General features: G+C 45.3%; 1 protein-coding gene across 1 annotated transcript; it reads left to right on the forward strand.

The window, feature by feature from the left end:
- On the forward strand, positions 1–22,312 carry LOC135812842 (uncharacterized). The gene is made up of 10 exons (XM_065326057.1): positions 1–1,563; positions 4,250–4,376; positions 12,157–12,330; positions 13,937–14,331; positions 14,789–15,092; positions 16,804–17,115; positions 17,887–18,276; positions 19,643–19,795; positions 22,015–22,237; positions 22,284–22,312. The coding sequence occupies exons 1-10, from the start codon at positions 167–169 to the stop codon at positions 22,310–22,312; spliced, it is 3,504 nt and encodes a 1,167-aa protein (XP_065182129.1). The 5' UTR covers positions 1–166.
- Positions 22,313–23,185: the final 873 nt, after the last annotated feature.

Raw genomic sequence — 23,185 nt, forward strand, 5'->3', positions numbered from 1 at the left:
GGTCTGTATGTGTGCTCTGAAGTAGCAGCGAGTAACACCATGATTCATTTCATATCGTTTCCAAGAAACTAACTGTTACTTGTAATGTGAGAACCTATAATGTTCGCGCAAATGTATTAATCCCCTCGTGGATGAGAGTTTAGCCTGCCGTCCATTTCAAGGTGAGATGGACAGGCCGAGAGTGTGGCTTGCCTTTCTGGCTTTGATACTTGCCAGCACGGGCAAGTGTATCCGCGCTCCGGTGAGTACCAGTGACCAGTACGCGTTTCAACGGGACTGTGAGTCTGGAAGGCTAGCCGAGCAGTTCACTGAGCAATCGCCGCCCTCTGTTGTCTACGATACGATTATATTCGTTGCCACCTACCGCAGCAACGGGAGCCGCTACACGTTCGACGGTGAGGCCGGGGGATTTGGCAGTAAGTATCCTGGATGTGGGCGAAGCATTGAGCGCGCATGTTCCACAATCGAACAGGCCATAAACGAAGCACGTAATACGGGATCGGAATCCGTTGCTTTGAAGCTGATAGCTCACCCGTCATCTGGGTGTAGGATTGATCCATATGAGGACGCCGGAACTCCAAACTTCCAAATCGGCTCTCTGCCGAATCTAACACTTCTAACCGACACATCGTTTGGATGCCCGAAATCTGTGGTAGATCTAAATGGAAGGAGTACTCTGCTCTACTTGGAGACGCCTGATTCTGGTCGGTATTCAGTACGCTGTGTAGATATCATATTCCAGTCCAAAATGCGTCTAGGAGTAAGGAGTAAGCTGATCGAAGTCCTCTGTGGAGATCCATTCGTCGATGTCATGTTTCAGAACTGTGAATTCACTGTCGAAGGCATGTCATTGTTGCATGTGGTGGATAAAGTTTCTGTGGAAGTAGACCATGCAGAAATCACACTTACTGTGGCTCAATGTCATTTTCATGTGAAGGGAACCATTCCCGATCTCGTAACTTCTACCAAGGCTCCAGCCTTGGGGACCCAATCGATCCAGGTCCTTATTCTCAACTCAATCTTCCAAGGTCAGAACGAACTGCTGCTGGGTGTTTCGGCCATTGATCTGTACTTCATGCACATAGACGCCATTGTTATGATACATAACACATCGTTCATAGGTTTCAATGTCTCAGAAGCGGTGATTTCCATACAGAGCTTGGATCCAAATACCACCGTTGTGGTACACGACACACTGTTCAAGGACAACCACTACTCGAATGCTGCACTCCTCATCTCTGACTGCAGCAAAGTCTGCATCGATGGAGCTATCTTCACGGACAACAAAGCTTCACGGTGTAATGCGCCAGCATTGAGAATCACACATTGGAGTAAGGAGCTCAAGGTCCACACCGCAGTTGTTCGATCGCAGTTTACTCTCAATGAAGGGTTGCATCGTGGGTGCAAATCTGCGCTTGATTTGGATATCCGAGGCCGTGTACCTTCTACGCCCATCCAGAGTTCCATCAGATCCGTCGAATTCGTTCATGGTCCTGAGTCTGAGGAGATCTTCATGAACCTGGAGCACACGGAATCCCGCATGTCCAACAACACATTTTTTCGGTGAGTATCAAGTTATCAACCCATCCGTGCCCAATGCATGCAAAATATGCTGTTCAGAGGCATTCGCAGCCTTTGCGCATCCCATCGGGATTTGATAATAACAGGTCCCAGAATTATTTTTCATGGTTTGCGATGCGGCTCCGGTGGAAGGCGAGTAGATCAGACCCACTACGAAGTGCTTGGTCGAAGACGGTGAATCCCGATCGCTCCATCCATGTAACACTTTAAAAAAAAACCACTCCAAATTGCAAAAAAGGCTGAAAGTAGTGGTAATGTTTGGCTTTATGTAATTAAGGGCTCTCGTAAGATGACCATAGGTCTGTGGGAAACACCCTGGTAAAATAAGAGTTAATAATAATGAACAATTGAGATAGGAAGCTCTGTAGAATACGAGTATTCATCATTATCAGTTTACAGAAAATAGCTTGAGCTTCCTCTCTCGTCACCATGTGAGAATCACTGCCTTGGTGCATAACTGCGATGGAGAGTTTCACTTTTTACTTACTTCAAAACATACATCGAGTAAAGTAAAGTGAGCGCACTCATACCACGAGAACAATGGAACAATATTAAATTTTTAAGATTTGAGCGTGGTTGTCATGTGATAATCATCAGAAATCGTCATAACACTGAGAGTTGGACAACGGAAGGAAAGATATTAATTTTATGGTACCATAATGTGATCCAAACTAGTCTTCGCATAAGCCAAATGAACAAAAGAAATGAGGAAGAAGCGAAGCCAATGAAGTGAACACACACGTACAACTGCAGAACAGGCATGTACATGACAAGACAGTCCTAAAACACACACGAAAATGTCAACTATTTACTTCAACAAATAGAACTGGAAAAAGACGAATACAGGAATCATAACAGCTCACGGTACATAGTGGCAAAGCAACATATCACGAGTATTCAGGACAGTACAATTATACTTATAAACTACAGCCGAGTACCGCGTAGTCGAGAACTAAACAACATGGGTAAACCATTTTCAAAAGCACAGAACATTTGCAGAAAGGTTCGAAAGTTCAGGAAAAAGACATTACTTTCATGACACATGTCCATTGGCAGGACGAACAAGGCAAACTTCAACATTCTGCAGCCATTGCTTTGCCGGTGTTGGGGTGGCAGTTCCGTTATTGAGGCCGTGGATGTCGTCGAGCTCGGCTAGCCGCCGCCAACTAATCAGCGCAACTTTGACCATGCGCACCCATCAGCTCTATTCCCGCGTTGATTGAGATCCGGGTGACTAACAAACCTAACAGCTGCCAGTCACGACTCAACACTGGCCGTCCATGTGCTCTAATCCCTCGCCCCATTCCCTTGTTCACTCCACTTGATGAGAACGGTTCACTATACCGAAGAAGAGCGCGTAGAAACGTTACTTCTCCAGAATAGTGCTAGCTTCAGGATATTAGTGTTTCTTGGATTAGTTTTTAGATCTAATAATCTGCACTTTATGGTACCATAGATATCTTTCCTTTGTTGGCAAACACTCAAAGTGATGACGATTTCTGATGATTATCATATTAAAGGATGTTCAAGACATAAATTATTGTTCCATTGTTTTCGTGGTGTGAGTCCGCTCACTTTACTTTCATCGATATCAGGTTTCTTGTCTCCACACCGAAGTTTTACGTAACATAATTATTAGAGTTTTGAAAATGCTGGCTGCTCAGAACGTTAGAACTCATGCGTCCTGTCGACTGATACAATCATGCTTGACTGACGCGACTGCCATCTGGAGAACACAGGGATAATGCCCGGCAGTCCACTCTGAAAACCTGCAAGAGAGAACCACTCATTGGAACAGCCATCTTCTTCCTGAAGTGCTACCGAAGTCACAACACCTCAGTTCGTATTGTAAATGTTCAGTTCTAAAATATTCCGCAGCAGTATTTTTCCTCCACGAATTTTTTGGGTTTTGTGTTGTTTTTGATGCATTTCAGTTCGTTGCTTCAACAGTACAATCTACAAATTCATAGAGGGTTGAACTGGAAGGAAAATCACTGGGGGTCATCATGAAGGGAGTGAGAGAAAAAATGGACTACTATTATAGAGTGGTGCTCTGCACGTGTACATGATATTGTGTAATTATGTACAACGTTCCTGTATCTATGTGTCCTGCTTTATGGTTCAAAACCGGTTTATTCAAACAATGGAACATGGAAAAAGGAAGAAAACCTAAGATACAAGGGACGAAACTCGACGATGGAATCAAAATGAAAATTTGAAAAAGGTCTAATCCAAAGAAACTCAAGGCAAAGCAACGCAGAATGAGTGTCACACACACACATAAAACGAAATGGATAAAAGATTCAACTCGCTAGTTATCACCATTAAATTTATTTTGTTTTCTATTATTTTTTGGCGCACTACACTTCACGCTTGGTAGTCTTCCTCACACTTGCAGCTTTTCCCCATTCCCTTCTTCTATGTGTATAGGTCAATCATTTGACGCTGTTATTTTATCTCCTCTTCCTTACGCCATTTCTATCACCTCTCGGCTGTACTAAATCCATTGTCGTTGTTCAGTGGATTTTGCCTGTATTTCATCTGGGGATAAGGCTTGAAAGTATACAAGTGAAACCAAACGCTTTTTTAAGCTGTTATGAAAGAGCCTGAATTGTGTCCTTTTCTGAGTATTATCGCATTGTTGTACCTCTGTTCCAAATTTCCCCAGGATAAAGTGCGTGGGTGGAGACTTCCAAGCTGTTCAAAGCAAAATCTTCATAGAAGGTTTGCACATAGCTGTATGCCCGGGAATCTACCCCTGGATACTGCAGCAAGCTGAAGTTCACATATCGCAGGTAAGGTGCTTCGTACACAGGTCTTCCGCCGTTGATTTGATGTGCATCTTGACAGGTTTATTTACAAAGAGAATCTCCCGATAAGGGACAGTATGTATGTATGGTGCCAGCTAGTTCAGTTGGTGGGTACACTTAAACCTGATTGTGTTGGGTCTGTTGCCAACGGGCTCGGCTACTTGAAGGTGTAATGTTGTACATGCCGCCTTTGTTGGTACCAGGGTTCATATACTTTCTATTTGAAGTATACATACCTGTTAACCATGGACTGCTTCTGGCTAGATTAACTCTTGTGTAATCAATGGTGCTAGTGAAGCTAATATCAGATCCACTCTGATTTAGCCACCCACACTACTAGCACGTATTACCTTCACTGGGGGCAGGGGTAACCGCAGTTGGATCCCAGGACGGATACCCTGATGCCGTCAATCCTTTTTCTGCACCTTGTCCTCACCCACCTACTGAGGTGTGGGGAGCCCATAAGTGGGATCATTTTCAAGTCCACCCAGAGTTTTGGGGATTTCAGGGGGTGTCGGCCGTTGGGCGGTTCAATAGGCAATTGAGTCATCTTTCCAAGATTCCTTTTGAGTCTCTCTCCCCTCTCCCGGGGAGACCCACGTGACCAGTTTTGGCAGTGCGCAACAAGTACAAGTATGTATGTATGTATGTATGTATGTATGTTTGTATATTTTTATTTGAATTCGCAAGTGCAAACGGGCTACAAGCCCAATTACATGGAAGCGAATGTGATAATGGAGTTAAGGATAGGGGTATAGGAAGGAGGAGGAAGGTTGCAAAGTAACAGGCAGAATAATCCAGGAGCAAAATCACGGTGATTCCCAAGCCAGAGGAGATTACGTATAGGCGAGAAAACCATACACTGGTTTAGGATGATTTCTGTATTTCCAGTACAGTTTGCAAAAGACTGTAGGCGCATAAGGCTGCATTCACACACGGTACAAACTTTCGCGTTTACATGACCGTACAAGCCACTTGCAACGCCTGTGCATTCACACAGTCAAATGCAGTGCATGCCAAACACGTAAATAGTGACCCGCGTGACCCATGGCGAAGAACTGTAATTTTGATTTCTGCATGAGCTGAGTGCACCGGTACTGTGCGGCACTTGGCTCAGCATTTCCAAAATACTATTTCTTGGTCCGCTAGTATGATCTCGGTAGAACGCCTCCACAACTGGTGTATTCATCTGATCTGAGTGTGCTGGAGTTGTGAACGATAGCGGCCATGTATATCATTTCCTGATCACCTCCGGATAGCTGCTTTGCGCACAGATTCAGCTCATCTGCAATCCTCTTCTCGGCAACAGCTCTTTTCATCATAGTTCCACTTTTCTCGCTGGTATTTTCCCCATAGTTCTATCAGCCATAGCTCCACCTCAGCAGAAAAGACAACTCGAGGCATGGTACCGGACTGTCCAAAAACTCACAAAAACTCTGAGCACTCGACACACCAAACCACTCGTTTCGACTTGCCTGAAAACTAAAAGCCGAAATCCGCTTTCAAAGCTGCCTTCAAAGCCGCTCCGGGATGGCTTTTAACGTTGATGTGATTTTTCACTTTTCGCGCATGTTTCCATGCCCATTTCAAAGAACATGATGCTTGTATGGGTGTTTTGTACCGTGTGTGAATGCAGCCTTAGCCTCGGTAGAGCATGGCTGTTGCAACAGTGGAAATGCTAAGGAAATTCTGGAAACTTGCACAGTAGATGCCCATCCACCATAAAACAAAACGCCACCCACGAATCCAGACTGTCTGCAAGTCAGGTTTGATTGCAGTGCTTCGCTCTGGTGGCAAATCCTTGAAATGCACAAATTGAGGTACGCTTGTAGTGAGTAACGGCTTTGTGTTCATTTCCACAAATTCGAATTATACAAATTATATTAATAACTCAGAACTCTTCTACGCGTGGCACGAAGCTCAATGTACAAGCATCACTTTGTCCAGCACTGATCAGCTGGTTCTACTCCACATTCACAAATACATGGCAGACATGTCCAGTACTATTCACACACATACTCATAGACAAACACGCAAACTCATAATTATGCATACACACACTAACATACATAATAAGTATCTATAAGTTACGACAATCAAGACGCGTGGTTTTCCTGTGACTCGTGTGTTACTGCTCTGCTTCCGCATTGAGCACTCTATCGATCCGGAGGACTCCGCTATTTGTAATAAGTATCTATTATTGCACGATTAAAGAGATCAATATATTTCATATATTGACGGTACCGATTATGAGGGCCAAATTTTATTTATCACGACATAGCATACCTTAAACTGTTTTTGCTTTACTATAGGAAGAAAGGAATACTATTGTAATAGTATAATAGTATGTACATATGCCGTTTACATTGGACAGTACTTCTGTGTAACCCGAAGTTTTCAGTTGTCTCTTGTATTATGTTCCCCAAGTTCATTGACTGAGAATCTGACAGTTTGGGTTCAAATCACAAACCCACGCACCTATCCCGCCCACCCAACCTACCGGTATGCCTTTTGATCACCATGAACCTACATGTACGAGTAGTTCCCCATCCGATCCACAGCATTTGAATTCCACCGTAGCACCAGCCCCACGTTCACAGCAGCAGCATTTGAATCCCAACGCACCCGTACAGTTTGAACAGACGCTCACAAACACTCGTCCGCTCTACAGCGCCCAACTGATGAGCCTGCCACACCGTAGCACTCCACCGCCATCATTCCAACGTCCAGCTGACCAAACACCCACACCGTACACGCACAGTTCAGTCACATCATACTTCCACAAGACAAAGAAGTCAACACAGGGTCTCCTACGCGGTGGTTCCCGTGTAAGGTGCAAAGCGCTCCACGTCAGCAACATAGACAGCAGCTGCCATGCTGAGGCAATAGCTAAGTGGTGCGCAAACAAAGATGTTCACATCATCAAATGCTCCGTGACTGAAACACGCTATTTTGGACTGGCCTATGCCCATGTTGTGATTCCTGAAGAGCACTTCACCACGGTCCGTGATGATTTCTGGCCTGCCTCCGTACGTGTTCGGGAATGGCGCTTCTCCTCTGACAGTGTAGGTAAATGAGCAGTACATGCATCCTAAATCCCAACGCTCTCCCCTTCAGCCCCACACCCTCCAACTCCTTCAACCGTTTCCTCGAGCCTGGACTCTACACTAAATGTTTTTGCACAGCCCTTCTATCCTATCTCCAGCTCCTCTAACCATTCTACTCAATCTTCTTCCCACGTGTCTGTTGCGGTGATAAATGCACGCTCAATAAACAACAAACTCGGGGAACTCTCCATCCTTTGTAATGCCAAGAAGCCTGACATTATCTGCATCACCGAAACTTGGCTTACCACCAACCATACCTTACACTTGCCGAACTATGCAGTATTCCGGCATGACCGACCGCAAACTCCCTCTAACCCTGACCCCTTCAGAGGCGATGGGGGTGTTGCCATCCTGGTGCTCACTACCACCTTCAGCAAAGTGAGTAAGATTCACTCATTTCGCCAACAGAACTTTGAAGCAATTGCTGTTGAAGCTACTCCCATAGGTTCACCCCAACCACTGTCGTTTGCCTGCTTGTATAGACCCCCTAACCAGCACGCTGCTGGCCTACAATATTTTGTAGACACTCTGCGGACTGCTCTCATTAAGCTACCTGCTCCATCATCTACCATTGTAACTGGTGATTTTAATGCCCATTGCCAGAGCTGGTGTGCCTCCGACTCAACATCTGCTGCAGGCTCTGCCTTGTGTAACCTTTTTCGCTCCATAGAACTGTCTCAACTTGTTGCGTTCCCCACCCATCTTACATCCAATGGGCCCCGTGGCTGCCTGGACCTGGTCGCCACAAACATTCCCGAGAGGTTCACATCCATTGAATCCCTGAGCCCCCTGGGTGCCTCCGATCACTTAATCGTCCTCGGCAGGCTTTCCATAGCTAAAGACATAGCACAGTCTCGAGAGTCCACATCTGACACTGCACCGCCTCGCTTCAGCCATCACTTGCTCACTCAATCGCAATGGGAAGGCGTAAATGCTGAAATTGCCGCAACTCACTGGAGTGACCTTTTATGCGGCCTTGATATTGATACAGCCGTTTCTAACTTCTCGTCTGTCCTCGAATCGTATCTCTCAGTCTGCTCTTCTCACCGCGATCACCAGTCAACCACCAGAAACCGAAGCCGCCCTTCACGCCAGGATCCACCATGGATGACACCAGTGCTCAGGGCAGGCATTAAGACAAAGCATGACCTCTACAGCATCTATAAAAATACCCTACTCCGTCCAATGCAACGCAGTACAAACGTCAGCAGAATATAGCAAAAACGTTATCACGTGTAGCCCATAAAGAATACATCCTGTCCATTACTACTTCTCTCACCGACAGCCCGCGTCCATCACTTCACTCATTTATACTTGGTCCGCCCAGTTAAAATTGGCGCTTATCTTCTCACTTGGTTTTTTTGGTGTTCTGCCTGTCCCATACGGCATGGAACCACCGATTCACCATCCGAACATGACCATTGACCATTGCATCCGACGACATGGCAGCACAAACCATCACAGAAGTTGCGATCAGTCCGTTTGAGTCTTTTTGACGGAGCTGCCGCCGACGAACACTTCCGTCAGCGCAAGAAAACACTGCAACCTCCGCTCGAGTCCGTAAAATAGGTCCGGATGTTCGCATTTCAGAGCGATGGACAATACAGTTTCTGTCTACTTCCAGCTGTCTGATGGCAAGGATTGTTTACTCCGGGGAGGTATAGAAAAGCTGAAAAAGCGCTTCGCGAGCTTGAATTTCAGTGCTTGCACAGTACAGCGCCTAGTGAAGGGCTATCACCAGCACATCGCTGACGAAGAAACTGCAGCTCATGTCGATGTCTCCAGTAAGTGAGACCAATCCGGCAGACACACTTTGAAGCTCACAGAGGACAGGGCAAAGGAGCTAATCAAAGGAAACACCAAGTCCTGAGAGAAACACTCGTGCAAAGGACTTTCAGGAAACTAGCCGAAAAGCCTGGTGCACGGCGTTGTAGGTGCAGTACGCAAAGGTGCTACATCAAGCGGAAGCTATCACTGCGCTGCATGTACAAGCACCAGCGGCTCGCGTGGGTACGCGTGCTGATCAGCAAGTCCGACAAGCGCAAGAGGCGATTTGAAAAAAGGACACTGATATGGCGTTGCCTTTTTGTCTCAAACAAAGTCGCATTATTGCGACGAACGGGGATAACACTTACAGTCAACATGCGGGCAGTCTCACTCAGCTTCTGAGGTGACAGGCACGCACTGCCTTTGAGCGTGATTCGAGACGAGGAGAAGTGGAACAAGCTATGAAACGACCTGTGCAGCAGCTGTCCGGATCGTACGTTTTGAGCTCTTCCTCCAGCGACGATAGTGGCGAAGAGGATGTGTAACTTGCTTGAATTTTCGACTGAGTTGCTTACTGACATGTAAATAATCATGTATATAGTGCTTTGTGATCGTAGCTTGCTTCAAATATTAGTATTTCTTTCCTGAGACAAGTGTGAAGATAAGCGCCAATTTTAGCTGGGCGGACCAAGTAAGAACTCTTCCTAAATCAGCATCGTCATTGGGCTCTAGTCCAACAGCAATCACACGGTCTGACCAAAGTTTCGCCACTGCGCCTCTTGATATTGCGGATGCTCTGAATGAGCAGTTTACCAGCTTCTGCGTTAAGGATAGACCTGAATGGTTAGTTCCTCCTATCCACCAAATACCTGTAGAGTCAACGTTTACATCGCTGATGATTTCATCCCGTACTGTAACCAGATACATACGCAGTCTCCCCAATAAGAAGTCTCCTGGTTACGATGGTATACCAAACGAAATCCTGAAACACCTCCAAGACAGCCTAGCATATCCCTTATCGCTGCTCTTTAACATCTCTCTGTCGTCTGGAATCTTTCCCTCCGCATGGAAATACGCATTAGTGGTCCCAATTGATAAACGCAAAGGCTGCCGGTCGGATGCAACGAACTACAGACCCATCTCCCTACTGTGCTGTATTTCAAAGCTGTTTGAGCGCATTGTGTACGATCAGCTATATCGACACTTGTCTCCGTACTTGCATACCATGCTGTCTGGTTTCCGGCGAGGGGACTCCACAGCTCTGCACCTAGTCCACCTAATCCAAAACATCATGCAGTCCCGACATTTGAAAGAACATACTGGCATGTGCTTCTTTGACCTGGCGAAAGCCTTTGACACTGTTTGGCATAGAGGCCTGATTGCCAAGTTGGGTGCCTATGGCATTGGTGGCAACCTGCTTTGTTTCTTTGAAAGCTACCTAACTGACAGGTTACAGGCTGTACGCGTCGGCAACACCCTCTCGTCTCCCCAGGCAATCAATTCTGGTGTGGCAGTGCCACAGGGGTCAATCCTGTGGCCACTATTCTTTTTAGTCTACGTCAATGATCTACCGATGCCTGTCCCTAATGTTTCACTGTTCGCCGATGACACCACAGTTTCCGCTTCAAGTAGTTGCAAGCAATTGCTAGTCAATGACCTCCAGAAAAAGATAAACTCCACCATTTCTTGAATGGCGACTTGGAAGCTGAGACCGAACACTAGTAAGACCAAAGTGATGTTCTTCTGTAGCGGTGCTAGTGATCAGTTCTGTAATGTGTCTTTATCATGTCCTGGCAGCTCATCGACCATAGAAATTGTCCATGAACATAAGCACCTTGGTATAATTATTGACGACTGTCTAACATGGGCTCCTCATGTAGACTATATTTGCAAGAAAACTAGTAGTGTTCTCGGCATACTATATCCTCATCGTTCTCATTTGCCAAATACATGCCGTTCTATGTTTTATCGCTCGTATCTGTTACCTATTTTCCAGTATGCATGTCAGTCTTGGTGTAGTCTAAGTCAACATCTTGTGAACAAACTTGAAATCCAACATAAATCTCTTCTTAAAATATTGTTTAACAAGCAGCGTTTATTTCCTAGTCTTGAGCTCTATTGTATCAGCAATACTCAGCCACTGCAAGATAATCGCAAACAGCAGCTTTGCGTTTTGATCCACAGAATTTGCCTAGTTAAAATTCCCATTCATCTCTCCGTATTCAATTGGTTTTCTCTGTCCCGGTCCACTCGTAATAGTCTCTCACTTCCCCGTGCCAATTCAGCCGCATTTACCATCTCTCCTCTGTTCTTGTCCTACAGCCTTTGGCTGCAACTTCCCCAGCATGTTAAGACATCAAAATGTCTTTCCAGCTTTAAAAATGCACTCCGATCGCATAATGTAGTACGATAGGATCTCATTGCTGGATTCTTGTCTATCCTTCTTTCTTCTCTTTTTCTATATTCCTTTCTTTTCTTTTCTTGCCGTGGTTGGCTATCACCCCTCTCTCGCACTTTGCGTGCCAATTGGTCATGATCCACGAGTTGAGTGAAATAAATAAATAAAATAAATCCCAGCATTTGGCTTCAGATTTTTCTTCTTTCAGTTCTGATTTTTTTCTAAGTTGAGGAAAAAGTTCTAAGTCCTCGGGCTAAGTGGTCAATAATAAGTAGTCAATATAAGCGGTCAATATAATTATGCTGATATTTGACCGCTTAGAGATCACAAGTTTCGGTGGGGGTCAATAATAAGAGAGTGATAATAATCATTATTATACAACATGTCATGTGTATGCGAACCAAATGCACATACATGTGCAAAGACACACTTCGCATTTCGTGTTTCTGCCTATTGGCGTCTTTCCCTGTTTTTGAATCTCTGACTACTGTAGATCACCAACTTACGGTACATGGTCCTGGAAGAAAGCTTCATCTGGGGAAATGCCCCTAAACAATGGTCCGTTCGTTGGGGTGAGCATTTGTTAATTGACGTGAATGTCGGTGCCACTGTTGCGGATGTTTATCAAGATTATGGATTGTGTTCCTCAAAGGCACTATCCACTGAAGTAAGTAAACGACCGTTATCATTTTTACAATGATATTCCCTACTCTTAAAACGGAGAGGACCACACGTTTATAGGTTATCCCCTTTCTTACTTTACTTCATAACTTAGAACCTTCCAAGTTGGAAGGCTGTGGTTTGCGCATTCCAGACGTGATGCAGCTAAGCATTAGGTCGTTGAATGGCAGGATCTTATCATCCAGTTTTGTGCTAATTGTTGCACATTTCGACTCAACAATATCCTGTGTATAGTCGCTAGTGTTGGACAAAACGGATAACTTGTTAACTAAGGGTCCTCTTTTTTTTTTGAAATTTACTCTTTGGCTCTCCATACGAGTTCTCTGCTCTTGTTAGTCTTTTCGCTGAAGCTTCCACAATGAAAACATAGCGTCTGCTGGAATTCATCAACATGACCATCACCATGTTAACGTTATGATTTAAAATGGTATAGTAAGACTTGGATGGAGGGCTAAAGACTAAATTTGAAAAAATGGTCCAAAATGTTACATGTTACCCGTTGTTTGTGTCCAACAGTCTTTCTTCTCTCCCTTTCCCGCATGGTACGTGATGTGCGCCTTGATCCCAAGACCATTGGTCGGGGGAGCGCACTTCACCTCACCGCACAGCTCAATAGCACCTACACGCCCTTTGTAGTCTATGTTCTCTTGATGTTGTTGTTGTTTTTCTCTTCTATTCTATGTAGGCATAAGTGCAGTTTCATAAAATAAAACAAAAACATTTTAAACAGGTATAAGCAAGAGGTTGCGTAGTCAGAAGGTCCAATAGCTAGCACGTCTTCAGTGCGCTCACCTCCCCTTTCGCATGTTATTGTTTCCATAACTTAGAACCTTCCAAGTTGGAAGGCTGTGGGTTTGCGCTTTCAAGACGTGATAGAGCCTATCATCAGGTCGTTAAATGTCAGTATCACATCAGTCAGTACTATGCTAGCTGTTGCACCTTCTGACTACACAACATCTTGCTTATACTTCGAAGTAAGTGTTAGTGTTGGACACAAACTTCCTATAACATGTACAATTTCGGTCCTTTCATTTTAAATTTAATGTTTTAATTTCACTTCGATAACTCACCGGTAATGAGATGCACCATGAAAGAAGAACCGTATCGGCAACAAATGAAGAAGAATGTAACATGCTCGGACAGAGATAAAATATGGGGATAATCTCCCCAAAATCTTGCAGTTGACACTAAGCGTTAGAAACCTTATAAAATGATCTACATTTTCCGCCATGGTCTATACATGTCATGTATATTAGACCTAAGCAAAAAATGCGCGGAAGAAGGCAAATTCCGCCAGAAAAGCATTGAAATTGGCAGACGCGTTCGGCAAATCCGTGCAGCTTCCGCTCCTGATCTTCATTCACACACAAGACATGCATGGAACAAACCCGAAAAGCCAGAAGCATGCCAATTCTGCCTTATTTCTAGCAAAATTATCCACCACGGGCCACGCTTTATGTCACGCTCATTATGGCCAACAATACAATAGATAGGAGTAGACGTCCAGATGGAAATAGAATAATAGAAGTAAGGACTATTCATGTCACATCACTTAGCAATGGCTGTGCACTCTGTTATTCCTCTCTCCCCAGTCCGAGGAGTTCAGCTACCGACCCAAGAATCCAGTCCTACCGTGCTCCATTCAAGTTGAAAAGCCACTGAGGTTCATATGTGACAGGCCACGTCATGCAACGTCAGCGTATAATACTTCAACTGAGTGTAATGCCTATGGCATGTATTCAGCTGCTTCGTGCTCAGGCACTCCTGTTCACAGCGCCAATCACAGTGTAATCTGCACAGGCTCCAATTTCACTGCACTGATAATCAAGAGGTTTGGGGAATTTGAAACTCTGGTTAAAGGCAAGCCTACCTGGATTTTGTTCCGTCACTCCAGCACCGAATGCATCAAGCAACGGGGAGCAGCATGGCTCTATTCTAGGAAGCAGTGCAGCGGAACCGTTATTTCTGAGGCTTCGAAACATATCAGGTAGGTCTCCTCCACAACGTGTCCTCTCGGTTAATCACAATCAACACCCCCCCCCCCCCTCCACACCCACACACCCACACACCACACATGCGCACTCACGCACACACACAAACGTTTTTTTCTCTCACCCAATCTCTATCTCTCTCTTTCCCATTCCCTGCCTATCTGTGTCTGCCTCTCTGTAAGCCGCTCTGTCTCTCGGTCTGTCTCCCTCAATATCTCTCTTTTTCTCCCTCTTTCTCAATATGTCTCTCTCTCTCTATCTCTCTCTCTCTCCTTCTCCCTCTCTTATTTGATTTATCGGGGCAAGGAACGAATGGGAGGCAAATCCATAGTGCCATCCGAAATTGGGCATACTAGATTGCTTGCTCCACGTTTCTATATTGACCGTACACCATGTTAAAGTGCGATAGTATTCTCTCTCAATCCCTTTGTCATGAACATTTCCACAATGCAGACAAGGTCGTGAAGCCAAAGACGAGGCTCTGATAGCTCTTCGGGATCAACTAATGCGCCACCGACACTCATTGACGAATACGTTCATTGGGCAGGACAGTTGGAGCCTTCCTTGGGTTCATGCAGCCGGGCAGGATTGGAAAAGTGGTGAATGGCGAGTGGGGCCTAAACGGCGATGGCACACTAATTACTCAGACTACCTGGGTTCATTGGTCTTGTACCCAGCTGCTGGAGAGATGATATCAATTCACTTGGACACATATGACAGTTTCATGAATCCGCTGTCTAGCAGCATGTCCGTGAGGGTAAGTGTGTCCTGTTGGTGCATGCCGTCATGATTAATGTGTCCACAAACGCAGTTCTTCGTTTTCAATTCTCCTTGCCAGTTACCTCACTCGTGCGAGCAGAGCCCTCTCTTCAATAGTGCGCCCCGCCTCTAAGAACCAGTGAAAACATAAAGCCCTCTCTAGAATAGTGCTCCCCCCCCCCCCCTCCATCCCGGGCTTGTAACCAAGCGCATGTGCAGGTTTGGTGTTCCTTTAGTAATGTTCTTGTACATGTCATTGCACTGGTGATTTCAGGATCAAAATCTCAGTTCTTGTTGCCCTTTCGGTTGAGTCATGATAGTTTACAGTACACTTTAGGCTCTGTTTTTCTTTGCCTTCTTTTTATGCTGGATCACGTACATGTATGGTGCACCTGTGCAGCTGTGATGCCTAGACCCTTGGTAGGCTGAGCTTCACAGGTCCCACCCACTCCGTCCTGTTGGATATGTACCTTTGTGTCGAGTTCTCCTCCTCATTTTAGTTCATCATGCAGTGAGTGTTCAATAGTAAAAAAATATCAAATTTTTTCATGTAAATGTACCAGCATTGAAAAATAGCGCCCTCTCTTGAATAATATCCTCTCTTGAATAGTGCCCCATCTATGATAGACTTTGAAAAAATAGTGCGCCAGGGGCACTAATCGGGCGTTTACTGTATGTAACACACTATGTTCGAGTGTTCGGCCAATCTAACATGCTGCGTGTTCACATATTACTTCAAAGTACTAGGAGTAAGTACACGAATGTCCTGGTGACAGTTTCGCACAGTAGTGTATAGTACAGTGCGCACGTTCGCCTTACAACTGTCTATTCAATTTTGTGTAGAAACACAATATGCTGGTTAGAGTTTTCGCTTGTGCCAGGCCACCACCATGTCTGAGATATCAGGGTGCGAGATGAATCGCCTTGAGACGGGAGTGAGGTGGTAACTCTCACTAACAGTTTCCAACACAGCGGCAAAACCTCGTTAGCTGAATCAATGTGGTGTTGGAAAATGCGTTCACAGTATATCAGAGTGAGAATCCAACATCTTGTTTGAGTCCATACACCCTGCTTCTAGAGGAGGGCTAACAAGGTAAAATGGATATCTTCAGTGGGGATCAACCTGTTATCCCTATGTGGTTAGCCAGGGTATTGTCAGCGAAAATGGATGCACACCCATGATGATTTTTAAACACTGTTTAGGGACCAGCTGGCGACGTTGAGCACAAAATAATGCTGAGAGAATGCTAGCTGGTCCTCATCCTTTGAAACATAAAAGTTAATTATCCGATTGCAGGTTCTTAAATTCGATCGGTGAACATCTTACGACCTGGTATCCAACTTCCCTTCATGTTGTTATTCAATGTACTACGTAATTACGTGATCACGTAGCGTGCTCCACTGTCCGAAGTGTGCTCTGTCCGAAGTGTGCTCAATACCCATATCGGGCAGAGCCTTGTACACAACAGAGAGAATGGAAGCTGTGTCGCAACTCTGAGTGTCACAGTGCTACGATCATCAGGCAACTGATGGCTCCAAAACTGAATAGCAGCAGCAGTTCCAGTGTGAATAAATACATTGTAGAGCTGGGGACTTAGAAGTGCTAAACCCACGCATGCACACGCCATTGAACACAATCATTTTCTCTCACTCTTGCACATAAGATAATAATTCAACCGTTGCATCTATTCTTCTTTTCCCTGACACAGGTGGCGGAAGGATATGGGCGGCATATTTATAAATTTGAGGATTTCCCAAGGCAAGCTTCGGTTACTCTCTTGCGATACGATGGCGATGCATCATCCCTTGGTTACGAGCCTGTGGACAGCGTTGAGTTTCTATCAGGAGACGGCCTCACTGGAATTGCTTTAGGCGGGCAACCCGGTGACGTAGGTTGGCTGTTGCTCAGCATTAAAGGCAGAAATAGCGCCAGAGTTGAGTTTTCGCAGACAAGTTTCGAGCTGGAGATACCGTTCAAGATTCGTCCATGCCATAAGGGTTTCCATGGCCCTGTCAAGAAGGTAGATGTTTTTGTGCTGTAGGTGTGTCAAGGAATCAACAAGTATACATTGTCTCTCGTGATCTTCATAAAGCACCTGCTCCTATGCATGCAGAATGTGTATGTTTATAAAAGATACTAAATGTTTTACTGTGCCGAAAGAACCAGTCTCAAACGAAAGGTGGTCTTTCAACACAGATCCAAAACTACATGATGTAGTTGACATGTTCTGTGTGTCCTTACATAATTTACTGGTCTATTAGTATTAGGTCAGGGAACGTGGTCTCATAAGAAATGACAGGTGACCTCGACAGACGGATGCTTAGTTCTGGAAAGGTGACCCATATACATGTACTTGTACGATGTAACTTACAGTGCAATCAAGTACTCGACTACGTTCCATATTACCGAGTAGTACAATAGATCATCGAAGGCTTTCGTTCTGGAAATTTGGTTATTTGTGACAAATATATCCTCTTCTAGTGTAACGCAATCCTTAGGCTGGAAATATTCCATTTATATTTGTCCGCTATGCTACTCTGAACTATTGATTCGAGAAACTCGGATGTTGAGCCAATACTAATGAAATGTAGAAAGGGAAGAAACAGGTGAAGATATAATTATTCGAGCTAGGTGGCAGGTCGTCGAATGTCTCAGTGCTCTGTCAGTTTTGTGCCTAGTTGTAGCACTTTCTGACTGTTTATAATATCTAGTTACAGTTGTAGACAGTCACTCTTAACTCATATCCATATGTCCCTTTCCCCTCTTTATTGATTATTTGTCTTTCGCTCAGGAATCCCTAACAATCTTAGGCAAAAAGACGTTCTGGACATGCGAATGCAGGAAATTACAATTGCCCGGTATCCGCAACTGCACAAAAGGCCGCCATTTGAACATCCGCTCTGGCTATTGGGCTGGCAACCCATTCAACAACCCAGATTTGCAGGGAGAGGGCAGTCTTTCAGATTTGGTGACCTGGGAGATGAACGAGTCGCTTCCTTTTGAGGGCTCGAACACGTTTACGAGGTACGTCGACTACCCGTTCGAGATAGCGCAATGCAAGAACGGGCTGTGCTTTAATCGCGACTGGAAGTATGGTGAAGTTCAATCCTGTCCAGGATATTCGTCTGGTTCACTGTGCGGTCGTTGCTTGCTGGGATACTGGCAGACACTCGCCACTCAGGTAAATAGATAGAAAATAATGATTTCATTTCGCTCCCATTTCTATCCCCTTGCTTGCCACAAGTCGAATGGTAGGATTTGGTACGATTCCCTCAGGGAGTGAGATGATTTCTTAATTATAATCTGTGGGGAAATAGCGGGATTTCAAACTATTACTTCCTCCGCATCATTAAAATTGTCGCTTCGCACATCGCAATAATTGTGACTTGGCTCGTCTTCGTCAGACAGTCGGAATCGCTGTTTTCTGTGTTAGAACACTGGTGCGACCCTTCCTGCGAAATGCTTACTTGTTACTGAAGCCGTGGTGGTCTCGGACTTTGTCGGAGCTCTATTCCGCACCAAGCAAATTCATCGCGCTCCGCACTATTCCGCCCCAGAGCACATTCCGTTTTCTGGAGTTCGTGCCGTCCCACATCGTTCGAGTGGGCATTTATCAAGACTGCAAGCCCGGGTATAAGAATCCTGGTATCTCTCTTGAATACGAAATGCTGAAGTTGACGATGGCAAGAGCAAAGTGGTCTCAAATTCCTAAAATGCGCTACTTGTGGCGCATGTTGCTGCGAAGGTAGCAGGTCTCAAAACACCGACAAAATCAGCGAAGCGCTTGCCAAGGAAAGAAGGTGCGGAACTGCTTACCCTACCCCGCTGGAAGGTCGTTACAGTGTACTTGAAAAATGCTAGCTTGCCTTCATCCCCTGCCACCTGGAGGCATGGATCGCTTGAAAACGAGGTTTCTTGACCTGAATTTGAACCCGCGTCTTCTTCTTCGTATTTTTGAGTGCTGAAGGGTCTGCCTCAAACTTTGATGAATACGTCGACCTTACCTGCAAGTGCAGCGAAGCGGGAGGCCACAAACTAAAGCTTGGTCCGTCGACAATACTCTGCCTCAATTTCTAGCTGATATCTTTGCCCCTCGAGTGGACATAATAAATTCGAAAAATCGCTCTGGGAAGCGACAATTTTAATGACGCGGAGGAAGTATTTTTGAAGCGGAGAGGTTTTGATGCTGCTAAAGTTATTGAAGGAAACAGTACCTTCATGTACGATATGGAAAATATGGAAAACTGCGGGGCATAACCTATGTATAAACAGAAGAAGGTAAACATGAACGAGTTATAACCAACTGTCCAACAACACAACCAGATCCTTTACAGTCAGCGAGTGCGACAAAATGGCACAAAGCAGACACAAGGTGTGTATTTGCCACCATTTGAATCCACCATACGTACAGCTGCATTGCCAATAGGCAGAGCTGCACTGCCGTCTTTAACTTCATTCTCCCGAGACAAGTATGCGTTAGATGACATGGTATGGTATTCTTTTCTCCCATTCATGTCTTCTTGTTTATTATCTAACTCTCCTTCCAGAAATGCCAACATTGCTCGCTCTCCTCTCGTCGAATACCCTTACACTGGTACGTGGTCACAACGATTGTTTTGACAGTAGCTAGCTTCCTCCTAATGTTACGATTCAACTTCGGTCTTTCCCCAGTACTGGATAGCTGGCTGTTCCTTATTCAGGTATGGTGCAGCAGTTCATGTTCTAAGTGCTCTCGTGTTTTACTTTTTGCGCGCTGTTGCCCACGGTCAAGGATAAGAAAAAGAAAAGTCGTAAGAAATAATTGACTCTTGCAATCAATTCTGAAGCCGTAATTATGAGCTTTATACTAGCGAGGCTCTGATGTATTCTTTAATCTTTATCCAAGCAGAGGATGTTTAATATTCTCAACCATTACTACACCTATGACAGCCGGATGGAAACGAACGTTAAATGAACCTCTAGATCCCAAAAGGGGGCATTTGAGTTATCAATAAGTAAATTATACATCGCTTTATGAGGAAAACTCAAATTTCAAATGCATTTTTCTACATACTGCGCAAAACGACATAAGCCCCCTTTTTTAGATCTAGAGGCTGAAAATGAATCTTGTGTTGGACATACATGTAAAAGTAGCATTCGGCGTGAGAAGTGCGCTTTAAAAAGAGACAAAAGCAAACCCTCATTGGATACAACGACACTTTTCCACTACAGTGGTCCACATTGTCCAGCTGAATTGAATTGTGCAGGGCGTTTTTTTTTTGAAATCTTGGAAACCGTTTCACTTATCCATCGAGCTTGGTCCACTAGCGCATGACTACAGTGAAGCCTCTCTAAGACGACCACTCAATGGACCTTCAAAATGTGGTCTCTGTTACCAGGTGGTCTTCTTATCCAGGGTCAATTCAATGGAAGTACAGTAAAACCTGTAACTAACGACCACCGTGACTAGCGACCGGCCTGGTACTACCGACCACTTCGTCAGACACGGATGGTCTCACATTCAAAATGCACTGTGACTAGCGACTACCTGCTGAACGCGACCAGCGACCGCCTTTTCTTGTCCCAATGTCAGATTTTGACCCGTAACTAGCGACCGCGATGTAGGAAATCAAACATTGCTCGAAGCTCCTTCTCGAAATGTTGATGATTTTCCATGGTCCTGAAAGGACTGTTTCGATACTACAGCTGGACAAATGAACGCAGTCTCATTTTGACTGTGGAATCAGTGTGGACTGCACTACATCTGTCATAATTTTAAGTGCTGTCAAGAACAAACATGATAGGAAACGTCTTGGAGAGCGCTCCACAGCGCTCTTTGATCGATCGATGTGACTACTCGAAGGAGAAACTAAGACTGAGCGGTTCTCTGTCGAAGTGCAATCACACAGCTCAGTCACCAGGTCACACTGAGTCCACAGAAGTCAGAGAAGTATCCGGCAAAGAAGCACTGTCCTGCATCTCAACATTGCAACAGTTTACGTTGCAGCGTGGCTTGTCTACCATGGCAATGGATGTAGAGAAACTTGGTGCCTTCATGAACAAACTTGAAGCCCAGCGCAAAGAGAAGCTTCAACAGGGAACTATTGACTCCTGGCTTCAGAAGTAGGAGCTGAATTTAATGTCTGCAATAAAACTTGATTTTCTCTCTCTCCAAGTGTTGTGTGATCTGAAAGAAGAATGTCAGTGCGCAAGTGGTGGGGGATTGTATTATCTGCATTTTGACATACATGTACATTATCATATAATGGGATCCATATATAGTCACGCGATACGAACCTCTAACTAAAGACCACCTGCCACTAAAGACCACTTTTCCGGGCACCAAGGGGTGGTCGTTAGTTACAGGTTTTACTGTAGCATCCTTTGGTCCTGGTTTCAGTGGTCTTCTAGGGCAGGTGGTCACCTTATCTGAGTGGTCGCCTTGACAGGTTTTGCTGTATACCAATGAGGGAGAATTGCATGGTTTGTAAACTCATCGATGTCAGTGCAAAAATTGATGTGAGATTGCAGATTAGACCAAAGTGTCTAGGAAACGATTGGACACTTCAGTTAGAAAGATATTGAAGCCGGGGGTAGAGCTAATGCATCGTGGGTGGGCGTAGAGGTGGGCGTAGACTGTGTAACCGCTATTCCAAACCGTGAGATGTGCGTGAACAATTCCTAACAGCTAGGCGAATGTTTCTAAATAGTTATGCGGAGACAGGGAGGGTGGCGAACAACAAACCGTGGATCCGAACACTGTTGGAAGTTCCAAGAACGTTTGGAAACTGATACCGTCCGCTCTTCAGTCAAGATCAATACTTGTACTTCAAGTAGTTACTCTTATTTCTGCCTTTATATTATCCTGATGAAGATAATCAAGCATCGTGTCCTTTTAAGTTTTCATGCCGTTCTCCTTTCGTCTTTCCTATGTACCCAGGCCTGCTGGTACGTGTTCCCCAAAGACAAATCACCAATTCATGCCGCGATTCACTCAATACTGACATTTGGCCTGGGCAATCTTTGCTTCGTAGAGCCCCTGGACAGATTGGACAGCGGCCAACTCCTTCTGTTGCAACCAATGATGCTACTCTTCCTCTTCATGATGGTGAGGGTGCTGAGGTCATACAACGTAACCGGAAAGTACATTCAACGCCTGCAAAGTCACATGGTGCTCGTACGCGTCATGTGGTTCGTGCTGGTGTACAGCTATTTCGTGCTGGTCTTCACCAGCATAAATACCCTGTGGTGCACACGCATGAGCCACACAGGACAAGTTCTGGCAGTGGATGGCGCCATCAAGTGTTACAATGGCAAACACATGCTGCACACCATCCTTGCAGGGCTGATTATCCTCTTGGTCATAATTCCAACGCCACTAATCCTCGCCATTCCGCAGTGCCAACGCAGCATCCACCTGAAGGGATTCATTGACGAGGCCAGCAGTCTCTACAAGGATGATCGCCGCTGGTGGGCCTCTGTGAACTTACTGAGAAGAGTGGCAGTAGCAATCATCAGCGTGATGATGACTGGAAGCGAGAAAAGTCGAATAATGGCTCTCACCGCATTTTTCTGGTGCTATTGCGCATTTCACACCCAATGCCGGTAAGGGTCAGGTCACCCCTAGCCCTTCTCGTGCCGTATTTTGGGATCGTCCTTTAGAATGGGGTGGCACTATCCACACACCGCTACGACTGCAGTTTAACCCTTTCACGGTCTCAGAATCCAGTCGAAATGAGGCTATTTACAGAATTCAACAATTTCGTACCTTGATTCATCCATAACTTCAGTTTCCCTTCGCTTATTTTCGTGATCTTGGGCTCTCTGGAAAGCTCTGGACAAGAGCAACACGCCGAGCTACAATTCGACACCAAGCGTGCCGTGGATCCAGCGCTGCAGCGCAGCGACATCGCCCCAGTGCTTGATTCACGACGAGAAACAAGATTCAACAGCCATTTCCCTCTCCTTGCTCACATCGAGCTCATATTTTTTGTGAGGAGTGCTGCGAGTCCATACTCTCATTTGAATCCGTGTCTCTATGGCGACAGGTAGCTGCAAAGGGAAAAACCCGTCCTCAAGACCCAGCTCGCCCACTCAAATCGTAAATGAGC

The sequence above is a fragment of the Sycon ciliatum genome, chromosome 3 (assembly GCF_964019385.1).
Source record: "Sycon ciliatum chromosome 3, ocSycCili1.1, whole genome shotgun sequence".
Taxonomy (NCBI): Eukaryota; Metazoa; Porifera; class Calcarea; order Leucosolenida; family Sycettidae; genus Sycon; species Sycon ciliatum.